Consider the following 19,931-nt stretch of genomic DNA (forward strand, 5'->3'; position numbering starts at 1 on the left):
TTATTGAAGTGAGTCAGAATATCCTTCAGCTGTGGAGAGATAAACAGTCTTGAAGCGACGTACTGATTGATTCATTGAACCAGTACTACCTCCATGTGAAATACCAGGTCGTCTCCCCATTATCTTCTAAATCTTCATCATTCTTCCACTCCCCCTCAGAGGCCATCGTCCCGTCATCCTCTTCACCTCTACCTGGATGCTTTGTGTTTTCTCCCTCTCCTTCAGGGACCACCGGCTGTAACTCTCCCTGTAGGCTGACGTCTGATGGGAACATTTGCTGCAACAGTTCACCTTCCCTCTCATTCAAATAGATCGCCTGCTGTACATCAGAGACATCATCTTCTCTCCTTCCAAATTCCTCCTCCTCTTCATTCTCTGAAAAATCCTCTTGTACCACGTACCCTGAGCCTTCATCTTCAAACTCATGTGAATCATTCCTGTCAGACTCGTTCTCCTCCATGAAACCTAACTCCTCTAAATCAGCCTCTGTCATCACTCCGAGGATAACCCCACTGTCTTCTTCATCTTCTTCAAGCTGCTCCTCCTCTTCATCTGTGTAGCCTTGCTCTTCATCATCACCATCATACATTACTACATCCACACTTCCCCACAGGTTCTCATGACTGTGCAGCCCACTAATGTAATGACTAACTGTGGCCTCGCCTTCTCTGCTCATGCTGACTGAGGAGGGACTGATTGGTAGAAAGCCATCTTCTGCTGTGTACGGCTGATCAGAGACCAGCAACGACCCACTGTGAGCAGAGCCTGGAAAAAAAAAAAAAGATAGAGATCATCCAGCCATTTTTAATGATCACAAGAAAATGTATGATTACGGTCATTCATGTGACTTAAGTTTCTTTAGGTGGTCAGTTGGAGATATGACACTTGTAGTGCCATAACCACAGCATGATGAGCAGGAACATGCATAAATATTTTTTTGAAATCTAATTGAGGCTAAAAATAGACCACCACATACCTGTCATCATGGCCCTCCGAGGCTTAGAGGTCACACATTGTGAATCACAGCAATCACATATGGAGTCGTCACCAGTGAGAGCCTCCCATCTATCATCGAATACACAAATATGCTCAATCCACTCAACCGTGGAAAGGAAAGGTCATTCACAGTCCTAGATTGGAAATTAGTTCATAGTGTAGAGACTCACCTGTTCCCTCTGTAGGTGCATGACTTGTGTGCAGGACCCGGGTCCTCAGATGTGACAAATACGTTGCAGTGAATTTTGACCTGAAAATGGAAACAGGCTTGAGCCACAGTTAAAACTGTGTGAATCCAGAGAATTACAGCAGTCCATGCTCACCTCCATGTCAGGGTCAGAAGTGAACTGGAAAGCCTTTAGGGAGAATCTCAGGGTGTTGTCTGTCCGAGAGATGAACTGAGAGGCCCCTGGGTCTCTCTTGCTGTCCAGCATACAGCTATGAACATCTAATCTCAGTTAAGTGCATATCTGGACCCCAAGGGTAAAACCAAATGTTTGAAATCCACCTCTGTCCATTATACTCACCCAAAATTGTCAATAATGGTGTATTTGAGCGATGATTTAGAGCCACTGGATGGTGTTGCATAACAGCTACTGATGTACAGTTTCCCACGAGTTGGGACATGAGGAGCAGAGACCTGGAAATGAAGTGTCTTTCCAAGCCGGTACACCTGGGACTTGGCTGGTCTGCTCCACGAATCTAAGAGATCATGAAAATATGTCACATCAAATGAGCCACTTCAGAGATATTTACAACATACAAAAACATATTTGCTCTGAAATCTGAAGCAGCTCTTCATCACTCCAGTTAAGCGTACCGTCCATCAACTCGATCAGGAAGTCATTTGGACTTCCTTTGAGCCTTTTACGCAGAACAGCAGTTTGCCAGGTGGGCTTCACAGTCAGCTGGTGCACATGGTGGTTCCTGGACAGGGTTTGGATGTTGTAAACAGCGGGCTTTCAAACACACACACACACACACACACGTGCGCGCGATGTTGACAGTAACTGAGACAAGTCTAACCTTTGATAACGGCATTCAATGTCGACATGCATCCGGTGCGCTCTGCTCGGGAAGCGCTTTGGCGAAGGCTCATAGTGGAGCACGAATTTGTAGACCAGATATCCGCGGGGCGACTGTCAAAAGGGTTCAGAAACTGTGATTTCAGGATTTTGAAGGGGGAGTCTGGAAACAAACGCGTGGAAATCTTACCAGGCGCACGACATCACACGCTGTCAGAGGGTACGTGAAGAGCAGGTCACCGTAAGGTCGCAGAACCCCGTTGCTTTTGCAGGTTTTGCCTAATTTCAGCTCTTCTGCATTTGCTCCCAGACCGTAGAAAGTCGGTTTGACCCGCACAACGAAGTCAGACGTGGAGCAGGTTACGGAAACGTCTGGGAGGTAAGCAAAACCCGGCCGGGTCTTTTCCCGAGGCTCCCCTGGACGAATGGAGCGAAGCGTTCCGGGTGCAGGAGGAATGTGGGGCCCTCTGGAGCTGAGCTGAAACAATGGAGACGTGCTGGCAGGTGACCGCTGGTCGGATTTCCCGTCGCCTGTTGTTGACAGTTTGGTTGGTTTGGATTTTGGCGTATTCAGTTTGAAAGCCTTTCTCCTTCCAGTATGTGGAGATTTATCAGTGTTCACTGTACAGCTGAGGAGGCCAAGTAATAAAACACTCCACAACATACAGAGATGCCACTTTGTTTTCATCGCAGCAGACTGCTGTCCTTCTTCCTTTTCCTTTCAATCTGCGCGTAAAACCAGCGCTCAGTCACGGCTGCGGCTAATTAGTATCGTGGATAAATTGGCAGCCTGTCGCCAAACAGACGAAGTTTAGCTTCGTTTTGGTTGATTCCGGTCATTCAAAGGAACCAGTGCCAGTTTTCCTTGACTGCAGATGGCTTTGGTTCATGAAGTTCTTGATTCAAGTCAGGTTATCTTGATAGAAACGCTCTAGTTTAGTTTCTGGAAACGACAAGAGAAATCAGTGGAAGGATTCAGGCCTAATATTTTCATAATATTAGAATACAATAAATAAATAAAATGAAGAAAATATGGTTCACGGATAAAATAGAGAACATTTTATCAGTTAATTTGATTGCTAAAACTGTTTTGAGGATTGTATCTTAGAACAGACATCAACCCTTTCTAATACAGAGCATCTTATGCCAATATTAATTTGCCAAAAAATAAAAAAAAAAAATAAATAAAAAAAATACACAATACATGCTCTGTGTTGCCAGACACGACTAAATGTAACTAATAGTTTATCTGTAAATGGTATGTTACCTGTTAAATCTTATTCATTTACATAGATGTATGAAGAACGGTGTCAAAGTTTGGATTTCTATTAGCTGTCATCAATGGGCAAACTATTTTTGGCAGCCTATTATTTACCCACCACTGCTGTACTTTCTACCAACTTATAAACCTGGTGAATAAATCTCATCAGCTGAAATAAGTGCTCAGATATTCTACACTGCTTCAAAGGTGGTGTAGTTTTGGATATTGCAATGACATCGCAGGGTTTTCTCTGTTTTGACAAACTTTATTCACAAACTTAAAATTACAAATGTACAGCACATGAATTTGTCTCTTCACTAAATTATATAATGTTCATCAAGGTCCAACTTAGAAAAAAATATTTACATATTATACAGAGAGCAGCATATAAACACCAATGAGACCAAGGAGAGATGTAATGTGCTTCATTAAGTTCATTCAGTGCAATTTCAAAAGCCCTAAAAGTGAAAACTATGCAGGAATATATTATATTTTAAAGATCGTTTTTGTGAAATCTTAATAGCTCAACCAGTAAGATCATTTGGGGTTAAATCAGGCCATCTTAAGTCAGGACAAATGTCTCTTCTCCTGCTTGTCTTACGATAGAAAAACTGGGTTTGGGCTAATGATTTTTGAGTCACAATACTGTAAAAGCAGCTGGTTTGTCACATTTCAGCAGCTTTTCTTAGAAAAAGAAAAGCAATGCATCATTCTGATGTTCTCCAATGTTTTCAACAGGACTTGAATATCACTCTGTCACATATCTATCAACAACCATCCACTTTTAATAAATTATTATTACACGTGCTTTCATACGAAAAAATTATAATCCCTTAGATTGTTTGTTTAAATAAATAATTAAATAAAGCATTTTGCTTCCCTTGGGAAGTGAGAACATGCTCCATGAAATTACTTCACTGCAAAAGCACATTCAGAAATGTCTATTAAACCTCATGGAGATTGGCTGAAATGTTAAAGCACAAAAAGGTGCGATGGGAAACCCTTCTCAGTAGCAAATGATCCGAGTAACCAAAAGTTCAACCAAAAATCTCATCGCAACTAATCATACAAGATGAGTGTTTAAGGCAGTGATTCAGCCTACATACAGTACATCATACAGTACATCAAGAGGTGACTTTTCCCCTTCAGAAGATTCAAGTACACTTCAAAGTTTTGCTTTTATGAGATGATCTGACACAACACCACCTAATGAAAAGTAGACATTGCAGCACAGCGCCATACAACTCCAATCAGTGGACTAGTGCTGGTTTGCCCTTTATGAATAAAGGCTGATACTGTGGAGTTCCTTCAGAGCATCGTCTGAAAGGAAAGTCACACACAGCTGACCTAAGACATAGTAAAAATCAAAGGTAACATCACGCTCCAGCCTGCACGAGTCAAGGTCTGATCTTGTAAACCAACACATGAATACTTCATAAACACCACAAATCACAAGCTGTGTCCCGATTCCTGCCTTCTCTAACCAGCTTTTCAGTATGTAGTGCGTTCACACTGGGTGTGAAGATAGAGTTGATGAATGTTATTGTCCCACAATGCAATGCACAGAAGAATTGGAGGTGCTGCTAACAACTGGTCAAGGTAAATGACAGCTACAGGAGCATCTCAGTAAGTGATGAAGAAAGCCATCTTTGGAAAAACAGTTTGATCTCTCTTTGTCGAGTAAAACGCCACCAAGATAAAATGTCTACAGCTCCCATGAGTCTTAGCCACATATTAATAGGAGCTGCTACACAAAAAATGTCTTTTACCTTCCTTTTAACAACAAGGTGACCAGATTTCAGCAGTAGATACCCACTTAGGTTAAAATATGGACAGATCCCAGTACTGTGTTTCAGCTAATGAATGAAAGAAAAAGTATATTGGGAGATGAAAGTAAGAAGAACTGACTCTAATGCTGGACTTTGGCTCTACTGCTCTACCTGACAAATGATCCAATGTGTTTGTAAAGTGAGTGCTTTTTAGATTTAGTAGATGCAGTTTGATTGGGACACGGCTGGAGATAAAGGACAAGAAAAAAATACTTGAATCGCACGTGATGACATTAGACAGCCACCAGAGGGCGACGTAAACCTGCGTGATCCATTAGAAGGGAGCCAGTAGTGCTGATGATATTGAGGCAGCTGTAGTGGTCTGTAGTCCCTCCTCTGTTATCGCAGAAAATTAGTGGTCATGTCCCTCCACACCTTGAGCAAACACGTAAAGCGGCGGTTGCAGCTGGCTCGTCCTCCGTCACTACACGCTGCTTCCAAACGCCGAAGTCTCAGACTCAGAATCTGCTTCAGAGTCCCTGTTAGAGGACGGGAGAACAGCCAGGAGTCACACACAAAGGACTTGGCTTGTCCAGACAGGGTGAATAATGCATGTCAACACTGGAGCAAAACAGTTTTTTTAAAAGGCCTCATTTGAATTTAGCTCAGGTATACAGAGCGGAACTCAGTTTAGCATCCCACTGGTTTGTTTACTGTGGTCATGCACGAGTCCTGCCGCACAACAATAGGTGTCTGAACCTGTTTAGTTATCCAGATCAAGCATAAACGTCTGTGTCCTCGTTTGTTCGGTGCTTTGTGTGCATTTCAGCGTTCACTTACAGCATTTCCTGCAGTAGTTTTCGGTTGCCCTGCCTCCTCTCCTCGTCAATAGGGTAGGTCCTCAGTATCAACAGTCCCACGCCAATAAGAACCACAGGCACAGGAGAGACCAGCACCTTCAGAGTTAAACTGACTGCCTCAGGTTGTAAGCAGGACCCAGTCACGTAGCCGGCAAATCTGTGGAAATATGCAAAGAGAGGGAGAAAAGTTGAGCTGATGTGAGTACAGTTGTTCAGTGAAGGATTATGCGATTGTCGACCACATGACTACTGGACTGATGAGCTGTAACGAGCTAATCTCATATACGTGCTCAAGATCACAGCTGCGCAAGCTTAAAGTGAGGGCAGACAACGTTTTAAGGATGACAGTAAGGATAAAAGCACAAATGCAGATGAGAATTATTCATGACGGGGCTGCAGGTAAAATGGATCCGTTAACTTACTTCAGACTGAGTGTGGAGATGCCCAGTGATACGCCAGAGGCAAACTTGATGAAGAACACATAGTAGGAGTAGAAGAGGGCTTCGTGACCGTGGATGTCTGGGTTCTGAACCTTGAAGTCATCCACCACATCGGGGAGCATTGACCTAAAAGCACAAGCACGTCATTTAGAAGGAACCTTGAGACACAACACAACAAACATCTGCGTCTGGATGCAGGGATGTGTTCTGTGGATGAACTCACCACGGCATGAGGAAAGCTGCCGCCACGCTCACACCTGCCGCCACTGACACCAAGTAAGACACGATCAGGTTGCTCTCGATGCTGATGATCAGGATCATGAATGGTACTGCCCACTATGGAAAGAGACAGAAGGATGTGAGCATTTCCATAACCATGCACCCTCTGTGAATTAATGCCAAACAAGCATTTTTTACTCACAGTAATGCCAACGTAAACTGCCATCTTCTTGCCAAACCGGGTGAGAAACCACTGCCACCACGGGATGGTCAGAGTCCCAGACAGCTGGAATCAATGTGACAGAACTATCAGTGTTGTAGTTTCATTAAATACAATTATGCAAGCTTGTAAAAGAGCAAAAGGACGAGGGATGTACACAGTTAATCAATGATTGGTCATCATTCACGTCAATCAAGGTAACCAATAAAAACATCTGATTCATCTGGAATCACTCAGACAGATGAAGCTGTTCATTTTAGCCAGATTATCTTTGTCAAAAGAAGATAGAGACATTACAACAGAAACAAATATTTATCTGTACTCCCATACTGTTGCAGACAATACTCATAACCTATGTTTTGTATGTTGGAGAAAGAGCTGGAGTCAAGGAAAAGTCACTTGTATCACTGGTGTCATTGGCGAGGCGCCATCAGAGCCGCAGTTACCACTGAGGACACTGAGGTCATGTCCTCGGGTGATGTCGAGGTATTTGCAACCTGTTACTGTGCGTAACCTTTCATTCTGGTGGAAATCAAGTGCGGCACAAACAAAATGTACCCAGATAATGATCAGGGACTAACTTCAACTTCTGGTTTCAATGTTTGGTCTTAGCTTGAGTAGGTCACATCCTGTGCCGGTCTTGTTTTTCTTCATTGCCATTCATGCATTTTAACATTTACATGAAAATTTAAGACCTATATTCCCTTCTTAAGAACATACCTGGAAGTCATGAAAATAGTATATTCTGTATGTTAGTTAGTTATTTTCCTGACAAAATCAGGCAAAACAATTCTGCATGTAGCTGCATGTCAGACTTGCAGTCAGACCTCAATGTATCTAAAATCCTGCAGCCTAAATAATAACTCAAAATTCGTTTGTTTTATTTAACAATTAAAGGAATTGTGTGAAACTCAATCAGAATTCTAACTGGGCTTCATTAATATTCTGGAAAATGTGGGAACTTGTAAGAATAAAGTGACCACTGGAGGAGGAGGTCAAGGGACAGGGCCAGAACATGCTTTGTATGGTCTTAACTTCAGCCTGCAAGGGGCAGCTGACCTTTCACCTCTGGGCCAAACGTGGTCAACCAGTGTTAAACGGCCACACAGGAACGAACCTGCCAACTTCGCAGCCTGAGAAATAAATTGAATATCAACTGTGGGGAAATACAGTGGGAAACATTCCCGTTCTCCCCCTCAACTACTCCCCCTGCAATTATGATACAGGGTGCCCAAAAATGTTTCCACTCCTAATCAGAGGGAAAAGCAACAGAGCAGAAAGCAGCGAGAGGAGGCGCAACTAATGGTGGCAGTTCCCATGGTGGCAGTGAGGGATCGCCGGGCAACAAAAGCTCCACTGTGTGCCTGTCTCTCCCCTCCATCTCCTGCTAACACCATGTGAGTGTGTAACTGGGAGACAGATTCCCAGGAGCCCAAACAACACCTCCTCTCACCCTGAAAATCTGCCCTTTCAGCCCCAGTAGCATGTGTCTCCTCACGTGAGGAAGGACCTCAGAGTACCAGCTGAGACCCCCATAAACACTGGGACCTTACTCTGTGCCACAGGGACAGCCCAGCTGCTGCAGAATGTCCCGACAGACTCCAAATGTCATAGTGATTAGGGCTTTCTCAAGGAGTCCTTTAGTGGAAAATACAAACGCTCACCATGATGACCAGGAGGATGTTCTGGAAGTCGTTCCTATGACCGAGAGCATAGGTGATGAACAGGGCAAAGTTTCCCTCCAGAAGCTGTAAAGGACAAAGGAAGAAGAGACATTTTTATGCAAATCGCAGTGAGAGATAAAAGAACAGTTCAACATTTGGGGAGATGTTTTTATCCCCACATGAAAGCTGAAATTCAAAAGCAGGTTCTGGGTTTACCTTCGGAGAGTCACGTTAGGTGTTTCCCCTTGTTTCCAGTCATTATGCTAAGCTAAGCTAACTGACTCTTGACTGTAGCTTCATTTACGGGACAGTTATGAGATCAATCTTCTGGTTAGATGAGACGCTAAATGTTGAATTATCCCTTTAATGGTGACTTCAAATGAATAGAAAATGACTTCTGATAACAAAGCACAGTATTACCATGAAGGCCAGAGAGGTGAAGAGGAAGCCGATGACCAGTTTGATGTACGGTCCATGACTCATCACCAGCCACAGGCCCTGACGGAAGGTGAGAGGCTGAGACTTCTTTCGCCCGGTTTCTATAATCCAACACAGAAGAGGAGAGATAAGATAAGACAGCTGGAAATCTTTGCTGACAGGAATTTCATGCACCACGGAGCCATTATGATGAGAAACTATGTTCTGGTGTGTGTCTGCCAAAATGTGACCACCACATTCTGACATTTTGGAGGAGGCCAAATGTTTCTCAAGGACAGCTGAGACAGACTGAAATGAAATCTAGATCAGAGGTGAGACAAAAACAAAGGTTTTGCAAGACACCAGCATGTCTCAGGGCTTGGCTGTAAACTCCTGAATCAAGTCCAAGGCCTAAAGTTTCCATTTCAAACAAGTTAACGTGCAGCCATCACCACATTTAATGGCATTTTGAAAAATGAAAAAGGGTAATACTGTAATAAATATTGTGAGAAATTAGAGAAATCTAGATGTTAAGAGGTTTAAATTTGAGGGTTTTTTTGGGGGGGATTTTGTTGAGTCTTAAGTCCCCAGATTCATGAGTCAAGTTTGACTTCAGTTTCTTGAGTCCACAGCTCTGCTAAAATTTCCACTCTTGCACTGAACAAATGAGGTTTTCTCTTGTTACTTCATACCTTTTTGCTCCTTCACCCCCAAAAACAAGACTGTGGCACAGAGGACGTAGATGACGCAGATGACCCCTGACGCAATCAAGTAGGCTTGTTTCTGAGGACAGAAAAGACAGAATTAGCATGAGCTAACACTCGTGTAAAAGCTCATCATCACCATCATCTCTCTGACACACTCACCGTCTCGTCCAGCGTAACTGCGGACGAATTGATTCTGGTTGAGTTTCTGCTGTCCATGACATCAGGCTCAGTGGGACAATCTGAGGCGCCACCTACTATCTGACCCTGGATTGCAGTGCCCAGGACTGTGCCCAGCACCTCCACCATCATACCTGAGAGCAGCACAGAAACGAGCATGAGCGCAAGAAAGACCTCAAACACGTGAAATCATCCGATCACACCGGAGCTCTGACGTACGGTAAGCAGTGGCAGAGTCCCTCTCTTTCTGGTCGTTGCTGATGAACATGGTGAGGGCTGAATATGGCACATGGAAGCACTGCAAACGGACACAAACGCAAAGTTAGGCTAGCGAACGCACACACACGAGGGGAAACAAAGTGCTGGGGAGTGTTAACGTGGCATACGAACCGTCTGCATCGACTGGAAGAGGCAGTAAAAGATCAGGTACCAGGCGACCTTCCCTTGTTCAAAAGGAGGCACGTACCACATGAGGAAGTATGTCAGCACGGCAAATGGAGTGGAGAAAAGGATCCTGGGAAGAAATGGAGGATTGTGAGGAGACGGTATGATGAAGGCAAACTTGAAAAGACTTTGCAGCATTTCTAATAAGCAAATGTGGTATTTTCTGCCTTGTGCTGTTTGCCTTAAAACAAAAAGTGAACCCTGCCTGCTGTTTCCCGCTGTTAAGAGTGTGTTTAGTCAGTTCTGCCAACTGTTACTGTAGCTTTACCCCCCTTTTCAATTTTCCTCCCTAGCAGTCTTTCCGACTCTCTCATGCCGCTTTGTGAATAATCCCCCTAATCCTGCCTTGTTAGAGACTGTGTGTGGAGAAAGGGCTCAGTCTGGGCTGCGTGGGGAGGCGAGGGAGGGCTGGCCCAGTGGCGAGGCCACTCTGGCCCACCTCGCTCTCACCCCCGCTCAGTCTCAACGGTCTCTTCTTCAGCTTTGTACGCCCTCCAGCTGACCTCAGTCAGAGAAGCTGGTGCCATTTCAGAAACTTAAACAAACTAAACAGACATCAGTCCAGCAAAGACTTTTCCTTTTTCGTGAGCCCCATGAGTTAGGAGTCAGGCCCTGCTGCAGAGCAGTGAGGAGAAACATTGCACGGTGTTTTGGTGCCAGCAGGAAACCACATGTTTTTGTTGGCATCAGCACATCCCAACAGGTTGAGTAGAGTTGGAGTTATTCAAATAGAACCAAAAACAACATAAAACGTAGCCTGCAACTATTTTCACCTTGCTGCTTATGCAATAGAAAATCAAAAATAGCCCTTAGTTGCTTTAAATCTAACATGTAAAATCAGTGGTTTTGCCTCTAATGTTTTGTTTCTGAGCTACCACACAAGACAGATAAGTGCCGACTCTCCCTGAGGACCGTATCACTGAACACAGAAGAGATGTTTCTTTATTGAACTTGACACTTCTGCGCTCATATGTGGTCATTTAAACTCCCCCGCTCCCACTCTCATGTGACACACATGGGAAATAAGAAAGAACCTCCTGATTCCCCCTGAAGTCTGAGTGAATTAGGTTAATGTGAGCTAATTTTTCTGGGAATAGAGGCCAGGTTGTGACTGTTTCACACACTGACATGGCTCAGTGAACACTCGCCGCGGATTCTTTATGTGTCACAGTTGTCAGTCGGGCACACCAAATGCATATATTTGCAAAAACCTTCGTGTGCAGACGAGACACAGCGCCCCGTTCAAGTCTCCTCTAACAATATCTCCGTGTAGAACATTTTGAGCAGAAATAGAAAGGACAAGTGAGAACAGAAAAAGACATCTGTGGGTTCGTATCTCACGGCTGGTTGTTTCACTTCAGTTTCAGAAGCTACACAAGCCACAAGCGGATCATGTAAATGTTGCCCTTTTTAACAATGACCTCCATTATTTGAAGCAGGCATGCCTCTTGACCCACGGTAACCTCTCTCCGCCTTAGGCTAACCCCCTCCCAAACAGTCGAAGAAATCAAACAGACACACATTCACACAAAGATGGACACACTCCTATTGGTTTGAAGCTGATGGTGTGTTGTGGGTTGGACCAATCACAGCAGAAGCCAGTAAATTCCCCCTCCCCCTCTCTTTCCAAGTGCAGCCTGCTACAGCCGGCATGTTTCCCTGAAATACCCACGATGCTCAAGATATTACTGTGACATCATGTGAGAAAAATCCCACTAAAATATTGACTGTAGATTTGTTCCAGTGCAAATTACATCGTGGTCCTCAGCGATGGTCTCTACACCACACATTCACATCCAGCACACACACTTCACACACGCACTGCATGTACAAGAAACCAGACTCTAATTCGTCCTAAGAGCAGAAAGACAAGGTCATCTGTCTTTACAATCTGACTTCCTCCATGAACTGTCAGCATCACATGGCTGCTTTATCACGGCTGTGTCCCCTAAAGGAGAGCCTTTTAATTGCACTAATTTTCCTTGCTTCATGCTTAGCCTTTCAGTGCTTTGGGTATAAATATATTAAGGCTGATATCTGGTCTGCTCAGGGTTGCAAGGAGCTGAAACCAATCCCAGCAGGCTTTTGGCAAGAGGAAGGGGAAGCCCGTAACGGGTCGCCAGCTGCTCGTCAGTGAATCACAGAGCCAACACGTTGTCAAAAACATATCTGCTCATGTACTGTGCATTGTGCTGTACTGTTTCTACCAAGTTATAGATCTTAAATGTCTTCGGTCATTAGATCTTTGCAGACAAATCAGAACCAATGAGCAGAACTGCTTCATGGAAACAACAGAATGTTTTACTGATATATATATATACATGTACTTTTTGGTTTCTTACACCAATTAACTGTTTCATGGTATATATAGTGAATTATATATGCAACAACCCTGATTCCAAAAAGGTTTGGACAATTTGTACAACAGTGTGATAATCCCTTTAGACATGTGCTCAATTAAAAACAGTACAAAGACAATATAATCAATGCTTTACCTCATCAACTTCATTGATTTGTGTAAATATCTGCTTATTTTGGGACAGGAGCAACTTAAGACTGGGAAAGTTGAGGAATGCTCCAAAAACACCTGTTTGGAACTAGTAGTGCTATGGAGCCATGTTTTCACTGAGCTCCTGTTTCATTCGCTGTCTTAAACACACATGCACAAGCATATAGGTGATGCAACGCACACTCATGCCAATGATTTCACACTATTCCACTGACGGACAGCTGGAGGTGACGCAGCATTGTGCCGACAGAGGCAAAGAAGAAGAGGATTTCTGGCAAATAAACACTGATGCACCCATTTAGCTAAAACACGACGCCAAGTTGATGTAAAGCGAAACCACAGAGCTTAACTCAAAGTAAAAGCAGCTGGTAGATTCCACCACACATCAAACAAATGCGGACGCCTCGGCTGCTGCTTGTGCATTAGACAGGTTACACCTGCAGGTTCAGTATCTGTCAGAGGGACTTCTGACGCACGCTGTTTCATCCAGATTATATTCTTGCCCTCTCACCACATTCTTCCTCAGTAGCCACTTCAACCCTGTTGCCATGGCTACTGCCAACGGCTCATGAGTTGGTTTTCGTCAGTACATTTACCTCACGTACCCACTCATTTCCAGCATTTCCTTATTATTACTTAATATCCTCTTTGCTTGGTGAACCTGTCATGAAATTCAGGCCCCGCTGTGGGATTCAGACACCTACCACGGCATCATGCGGCCGATGCCGGTCCATCTACTCCGGCTCACCAGGAAACCCACCGTTGGGTCCGTGACGGCGTCCCAGGCCCGTCCCACAAACAGGATGATAGAGGCATGGGAGGGATCCAGCTGCGGGGACAATGTGGAAAAAGAATGAGGCCTGAAACGGAAACAAAGAGTATGCCAAACACTACCTCATATGGCGCTGCTAAGGAATGATTCAGAAGAGCCACGACACCAGAGAGGTTATGGAGACACTGAGGCCCAGAGTACAACAGCAGTGAAATACACAACTGTGCCATTTGTTTAAGAACAGAGTAGCATTCAAAGTCACTCTAATGATCTCATCTCTCGAGCTGAATGGTCTTTATTTAAGTTCCTACTGTGCACAGTGGAAAAGTCTAATTTGCTAATTGAGTAACAAAACAAAGCAGTAGGAGACCAGGTTAATGCGCTTGACCGGCTGCTGCTGGAGGCTGTTAAACTGATCCAAGGCTGAGAAATGCGAGCATAAGCTTTTGCCTCGAAGCTGATCATTATGTGTAACTAGCAAGCGCAAACAAGAGGAAATTAGACTCCGAGTTGTGTTCTGCAGAATAAACAAAGGGCTGACAAACAAATTTTTTAATTTTGCAAATCACCTGAGCCACATCCAGCAGGTAGATCTGCAGGAAGAAGCCCAGAGCGCTGCCCGTGATCTGGTAGGGAGCCCCACCGATGGCATAGCACAGCTTGCTCCACACAGACAGACGATCTCGCTGGCTCTTTGGCTGGAAGACAAACAGAGGGGAGGACAGAGGAGATATGTAATGCAGTTAATTTGTGCGCCTGACTGTAAACACTTAAGCGTTCATATTCCCAGAGGAGCTATAAATGACGGGAATGCGGCGGTTGTGGCGGTGGTGCACTACATGATCATTATCTACAGCTCTCTTCTGTAGTCTGGATCGTATTTAATCCCTGTTTTCAGCTTCAGCCGCCCTCGTCTATCCCTCTGTCAAAACCTCTTGGCACAATTGATGCCGTGTTAAACAACCTGTTACAACGAGGCACTGAGATTGGCTAACTTCCCTCACCCCACTGCTCAGAATGTCAGATTAGAGATAAAATCCCTCGTGGTGATGCAGTTCGGGCCAATACGCTGCAGTCAGATAGTGTGTGGTGTGAAACTGGGAGGTTACTGTAGTTCACACACACCACATCATAATACTTCAGCGCTGCTATTGGCTCTAGCAATAGGATGTTGAAGGTAGTGTGACATTTCATGCTGAATAGCCAACAGCCAGCAAACAGTCTAGCAATCGTACCACGTCCAGTAGCCACAGCCAATCACTTGTAACGTTCTGATGATGTCAGCAAGGGGTCTGTATCCCCTGATTCACATCCGCCACAAGACACAAAAGCGGGATCTCCTCATGTCGTGGGCAAACTGCGGCCGCCTCACAAGTCAGGAATGAATAATATTCTCTCCCACCGCGTCCATCATGCAAAGTACACCGGCACAAGTATCATTAGAAACTAAAAATAGAGCTCCAGCTACATGAAGGGAACAGCCCGCAGAGACCTTTCATGGCTGGTGGGGAAAAGTCCTGTATGGTGTGAAACACAGCACACACAGATGGTGGATTTAAGGAGAAAACTGTACACAAGTTTCACGAAATGTTTTCTATTTGAATAGGAGGTACTAAAACCACAATTCTTTTCATTACGGATTAATTTTAATGATTTTCTTGATGAAATGATCCAATGTTTTGTCTTCAAAATGTCATTTTCTTGTTCAAACGTGTAACTGATTATCAAACTGTTGCCAATTCAATTCCTGTCGACTAAGCGATTTAACTCGAGACACGTTGAAGGGATATTTTAATTCAGTTTGAAACAGGTGTTAGATTTTAACTCCGGCTTACATCGTACCTGCTCTAACCATTGTGAAAAGGTGATCTGACATGGCTGATGAGAGCGATCACAGAGCAGACATGGTGATGGGGGGTATTTCAGGAAGCAGATAGATCAAATGCAATGCTGGCACACCTCTTCATGTGAAACACCAACACCTGGGAGTCATCTGGAGACCATTAGACTCATACTGATGCCAGTTTGAATCCATTTAAGCCTTTTACTCTGGTTTAATGCTCACAGAGGTGTCTGTTGGTTGAAATGCTTTGTTACATTACACCATCAGACACACATTCACTTTCAGTCTCTCCTATGAAGCGTCACTTAGGCATCACGCGGCTCTGGAGCTGGACTAACATATGCTACCACGTCACGATTCTGCAGCACATCTGTCATCACTAAAAAATTGACAGTTTAAATCAAAAGGCTAAGTTTGGTTGAGAGCAGGTCTCTTTAAAGCCGGTCACTGTGTCCGCCTGTCGAGCAGCTGTCCGAACGCAGATGGAACAGCCGGGTGAAATTCAAATGGAGCCGAGAGGAAGTCACGTTAACGGCCGCTCATTTTCAAACGTTACCTTCATTTTTACGCTCCTGATTAAAAAGAGGCAACGAAGAAAGCAGCTTGATTCAAACACAGTCAAACACACCACTCCCTGCTCTTACCTTTGCTGTCTTGATCTCTGTATTTATGGATTTGACTGATTGTAAACTCACCGCGTACTGCTCGGCGCCCTCTCCTCGTGCCATTGTGCTTTCAAGGCGATGAAGTAATTATTATTTTTCTTTATTATATATATTATTTTATGATTCAGAATCAGAAGAAAAGCCGCTTCACAGCATCGTAGCCTCTCTCCCGGTGCTCTGAATGTCTCTAAGCTCTCGTGGTACACGTCTCATTAATTCTACTACGTCCTACGTCATTCAATTAGCGATGACGAGTATATCGCATGTTTGCCGCTGGAGGTGCTGGAGGAAATCCTGGTTTGAGCTTGTCTGTATTGATCGTTAATGAGCAGAAAAGTGTTGATAAGAAAGGGCACAGTAAACAGTTACACAAACCCCATCAAAAGTCACTCCAATTTCACTTTGCCACATGTAAAACTTGATGATTTATTGTAGTTATTCGCGAATTCATTTATTGGAAATGGTATGTCTTGTTTTTGTTATGAAATGAATCATCATCCAAAGACAATTTGCGCGTTCTTTCGTCTGCCTTTAACTGGGCGAATTCAGTAAAATGTTAGTGGATGTTGTGTTTTTTACTGGAACACGTGAACGCATCAGCAAACAGCAAAGCAAAGCAATGTCAGTGACTGTCAAACTTTTTGTCTTCTTGATAATACCATAGCGTTATGTTTTAGTAATGTGATACTCATTCTTTTCATGTATTTTTCCCATCTCCTCACCCTAACCTTATGCCTTACCCCAAACCTTACCTTAACCTTAACCTAAACCTAATTTTAACCTAGCCCTTTAAACCAAGTCTAACCCCCAAGCACCCCTTTGAAGGTCTGTCCAAAAGGGAGATTTCCATTCCAAAAATGTTATCACTCCCAAGGTTTAAAACTCAAATCGGTTCTCACTAAGACAGATGTACAAGTACACACACACACTACATCTTAGCGCTCGAGTGCTGCCATTGGCTCTAGCAATAGGGTGTTGAAGGTAGTGTGATATTTCATGCTGAGAAGCCATGAGTCAGCTGACTGTGTAGCCTTGTATCAGGTCCTGCAGCCACAGCCAATCAGCTGAAGCGGTCTGATGATGATGATCTGAACAAAGTGAAAGATGCTGACTCCCTTTATCCGCATGAGTGGAAACCAAAATGGAAACCAAACACTTCATGGTGGACAGGAATTGAGGGGGGTGGCATGTAAAAAAGTTTCCATTCACTTTGCTTTCATGTGATATGAATTCCATTTTACTTTACCTTTATCCAAATAATGGCCACCACTGAGCAAAAACATGTGGACTTTTCTACTTTTTCCCACCAGCAGTGAAATAAGGTCTCTCCTCCTAATATCATAGCATTATATCCTGTCATTGAGCCCAGGAGTCAGTGTGGGTAAACTTGGGGCTTCCCTGAAATCAAAAGACACCGATTTGTTTGCAAATGTGAAGAGTTCACAGCTCGCATTACAGCATTTTATATAATGACATTCTTCAGTAAAGCTGTGTTTTTCCTTTTCAAATCCAGGTTGGAAGCAGTGGATGTAAGTAGGTTAATTAGGAACTCAGTCTTTAATTTGCATAATGCTTTAATACCACTGCCGCTTGACTTGTATTTACAGCGTTTTACCGAACGATAACACTTGGCGAGGCAGCATTTCTCATACTCACACTACTTACTGTTCCATCTGTTTATGGTCTCCTTTTTAAATAGGGGTTCTTTGTTCCTCTAGTTTCTAAATCTAAAAAAACACACATCAAACAAGAAAGGGAAGGAAAAGCCACTGAAAGAAAATGTGTCTTTCCTCCTTCCCTCTCCCATTTAATCCGATGCCTCTTTTTGCCCTCTATCATTTAGCAGCACTACTGCTCAGAAGCTGACATACGATGCCACCACTTGACCGAGACACTGTACTGCTTCTCCAAAGACGACACATTGCAAAAACCCGACACATGCCCCCGCATACCGCTGATTTCCCCCCAGCCTTGTAAAACTTGACTGGATAGGAGGAAGTCTCAAGTTTCTGAGGACACATGTTTGTATGCGCCTGATGAAGCAGAGCGTGAATCTGACTCATTCAAATGACAGAGATGAGGGGGAGTCCTGAAGAAGAAGTGTGAGTCATGTTCAGGACTTTCTGTAGCTGATCATCACCCGTTGATCATCTCAGTCACTGTCAGACTGACAAACAACATTCTCTAAAGACACTAACAAATGGCAGTCTTCTTCTACACTAGTGTGTGGCTCTTTGAAAGACTCTGTAGATTTATCAATATCACTCTGTTTCCCCTTCATTATATATTGACCCAGCAAAAGTGGAACAAAGCCCACATGATTGGCTTGAGGGGATACGGGGAACTTAGCTGGTCTTATGACATACAATAACTTCAAACATCTTAATCCTGCAGATTTGCATGCAGCAAGGGTGGAAGTAGCCAACCTTATTCTTCTTTATGCAAATAACTATGAGTACTTAGGATCACCTGACTTTACTTCATTTTGTCGTCCAATTAAAATCTAGTTTGGTTTCTGATGCAACATAGGCTTGAGGATACTCTGCAACTTCTACAGGTGCACCATCCAGAGGGTCCTGACTGGCTGCACTACCACCTGGTATGGCATTTGCATCCGCCTCATCTGTATGGCATTACAGGGGTGGTTGGAAAGGATTTGTTCAGCATGTGTTTGTGTGTTTTAATTCCACGTGTGTATGCTTGTGAGAAGTTATGCAGAACATGTTCCTCCTCTTAGCATGTGTGTGTTCTGGATCCTGTTTACTGAAACTTTGTGGAGCAGGTTTGCACAGAGACAGCGCAGTGTTTCGGGTCCTGACTCTAAATGTCTGTGCTGACCTTTGGCACTAGGATTATAATTATGAATTTATTACAGCAGTGTGTTTGGTCAGGGTTGATATGAAGCAAGTGTGAATGATTTTTTTAATAACTTGTTTTATTTATGTCTTATATTTTCCTTGCATGGTTTTCTTTATATCCATGTTGTATGAACATTATTGGAGGGAGCCTTAGAACTTGAAAGACCTTTTCATCCTTTTTGCAGTTTAATTGCTTCACACGCAAAAAAAATCTCCACAACTTTGACTTTAAGTACACTTAAAATTTGATATTCATGATACCTTAAATGGGGTGATTTGCCCCAAAACGATGAATTGCATATCCTTTCGAAACAAACTCCGCTTAACCCGTTCAATCCCGGATTTTTCTGAGACATGAAAATATCCAAATAATGTGTCATTAGAACCCTTTTGAAATAATCAATCATTATTTTTAAACATTTTCATGGAAAAGTAGGTGAAAAAGTGTGTTTTATTTTTCGGCCACGGTGGAATAAAGTGTTATAAATCTACCATTTATGGACTACATTAACATATTTATCCTATGCAGTCATAAAAATTGCTATATATCCCATCCCAGTTAATAACACTTGTACAGTTCTGTCACTGGTAGTCGCCAGCATTACCACTAGAAAGCTCTATGACATTCTAGCATCCTGGCATTCCTTACATCTGTAGGTAGTGCGTTTGTCACAAAGATGACATCTCTGCAGCCGGTGTGTCGTGTTGATTGGCCTGTGAGAAGCATTGTGATATCTTGCCTGATCTTGAAGAGTTAGCAGCCAGAAGAGATCTCCTTCCTGAGCTCAGTGGTTTTGTGCCAGCAACTTCTCGTCTTGGGTCAGAACCTCAGAGGTTCCCTGGGGTGACTTCATGAAGTCCATCTGTGAGTTGAATCTTGAATGGGACGTCAAACAGACGGTTTTGTTGTTGTTGTCATTGTTCCAGAGCACCCATATCCTCTTTTTGTCATTTCATTGAGGAGTGAAGTGAAGTAAAAAGGTTGTCATGAATGAACTTGCAACCTTGAGGCACCTGAGTTTGCTCTGCAAGACCGAGAATGACACTGGGTCCCAGAACCAACCAAGTCTCAGGGAGGAGAGTAT

General features: G+C 43.6%; 1 protein-coding gene across 2 annotated transcripts; it reads right to left on the reverse strand.

The window, feature by feature from the left end:
• Positions 1-3,536: 3,536 nt before the first annotated feature.
• On the reverse strand, positions 3,537-16,153 carry LOC143331778 (sodium-dependent lysophosphatidylcholine symporter 1-B-like). Of its 2 annotated transcripts, none has more exons than XM_076748928.1 (14): positions 16,019-16,153; positions 14,050-14,178; positions 13,413-13,537; positions 10,146-10,269; positions 9,975-10,053; positions 9,738-9,889; positions 9,564-9,654; positions 8,875-8,993; positions 8,455-8,538; positions 6,773-6,856; positions 6,575-6,687; positions 6,334-6,477; positions 5,892-6,068; positions 3,537-5,590 (listed from the first exon to the last, which is right to left on the reverse strand). In XM_076748928.1, the coding sequence occupies exons 1-14, from the start codon at positions 16,049-16,051 to the stop codon at positions 5,536-5,538; spliced, it is 1,509 nt and encodes a 502-aa protein (XP_076605043.1). In that variant the 5' UTR covers positions 16,052-16,153; the 3' UTR covers positions 3,537-5,535. The 2 variants fall into 2 exon arrangements, with proteins under 2 accessions (XP_076605043.1, XP_076605042.1); XM_076748927.1 differs by having other exon boundaries at positions 15,968-16,145.
• Between the last annotated feature and the right edge of the window lie 3,778 nt (positions 16,154-19,931).

The sequence above is a fragment of the Chaetodon auriga genome, chromosome 14, assembly GCF_051107435.1.
Source record: "Chaetodon auriga isolate fChaAug3 chromosome 14, fChaAug3.hap1, whole genome shotgun sequence".
In the NCBI taxonomy this organism is placed as follows: Eukaryota; Metazoa; Chordata; class Actinopteri; order Chaetodontiformes; family Chaetodontidae; genus Chaetodon; species Chaetodon auriga.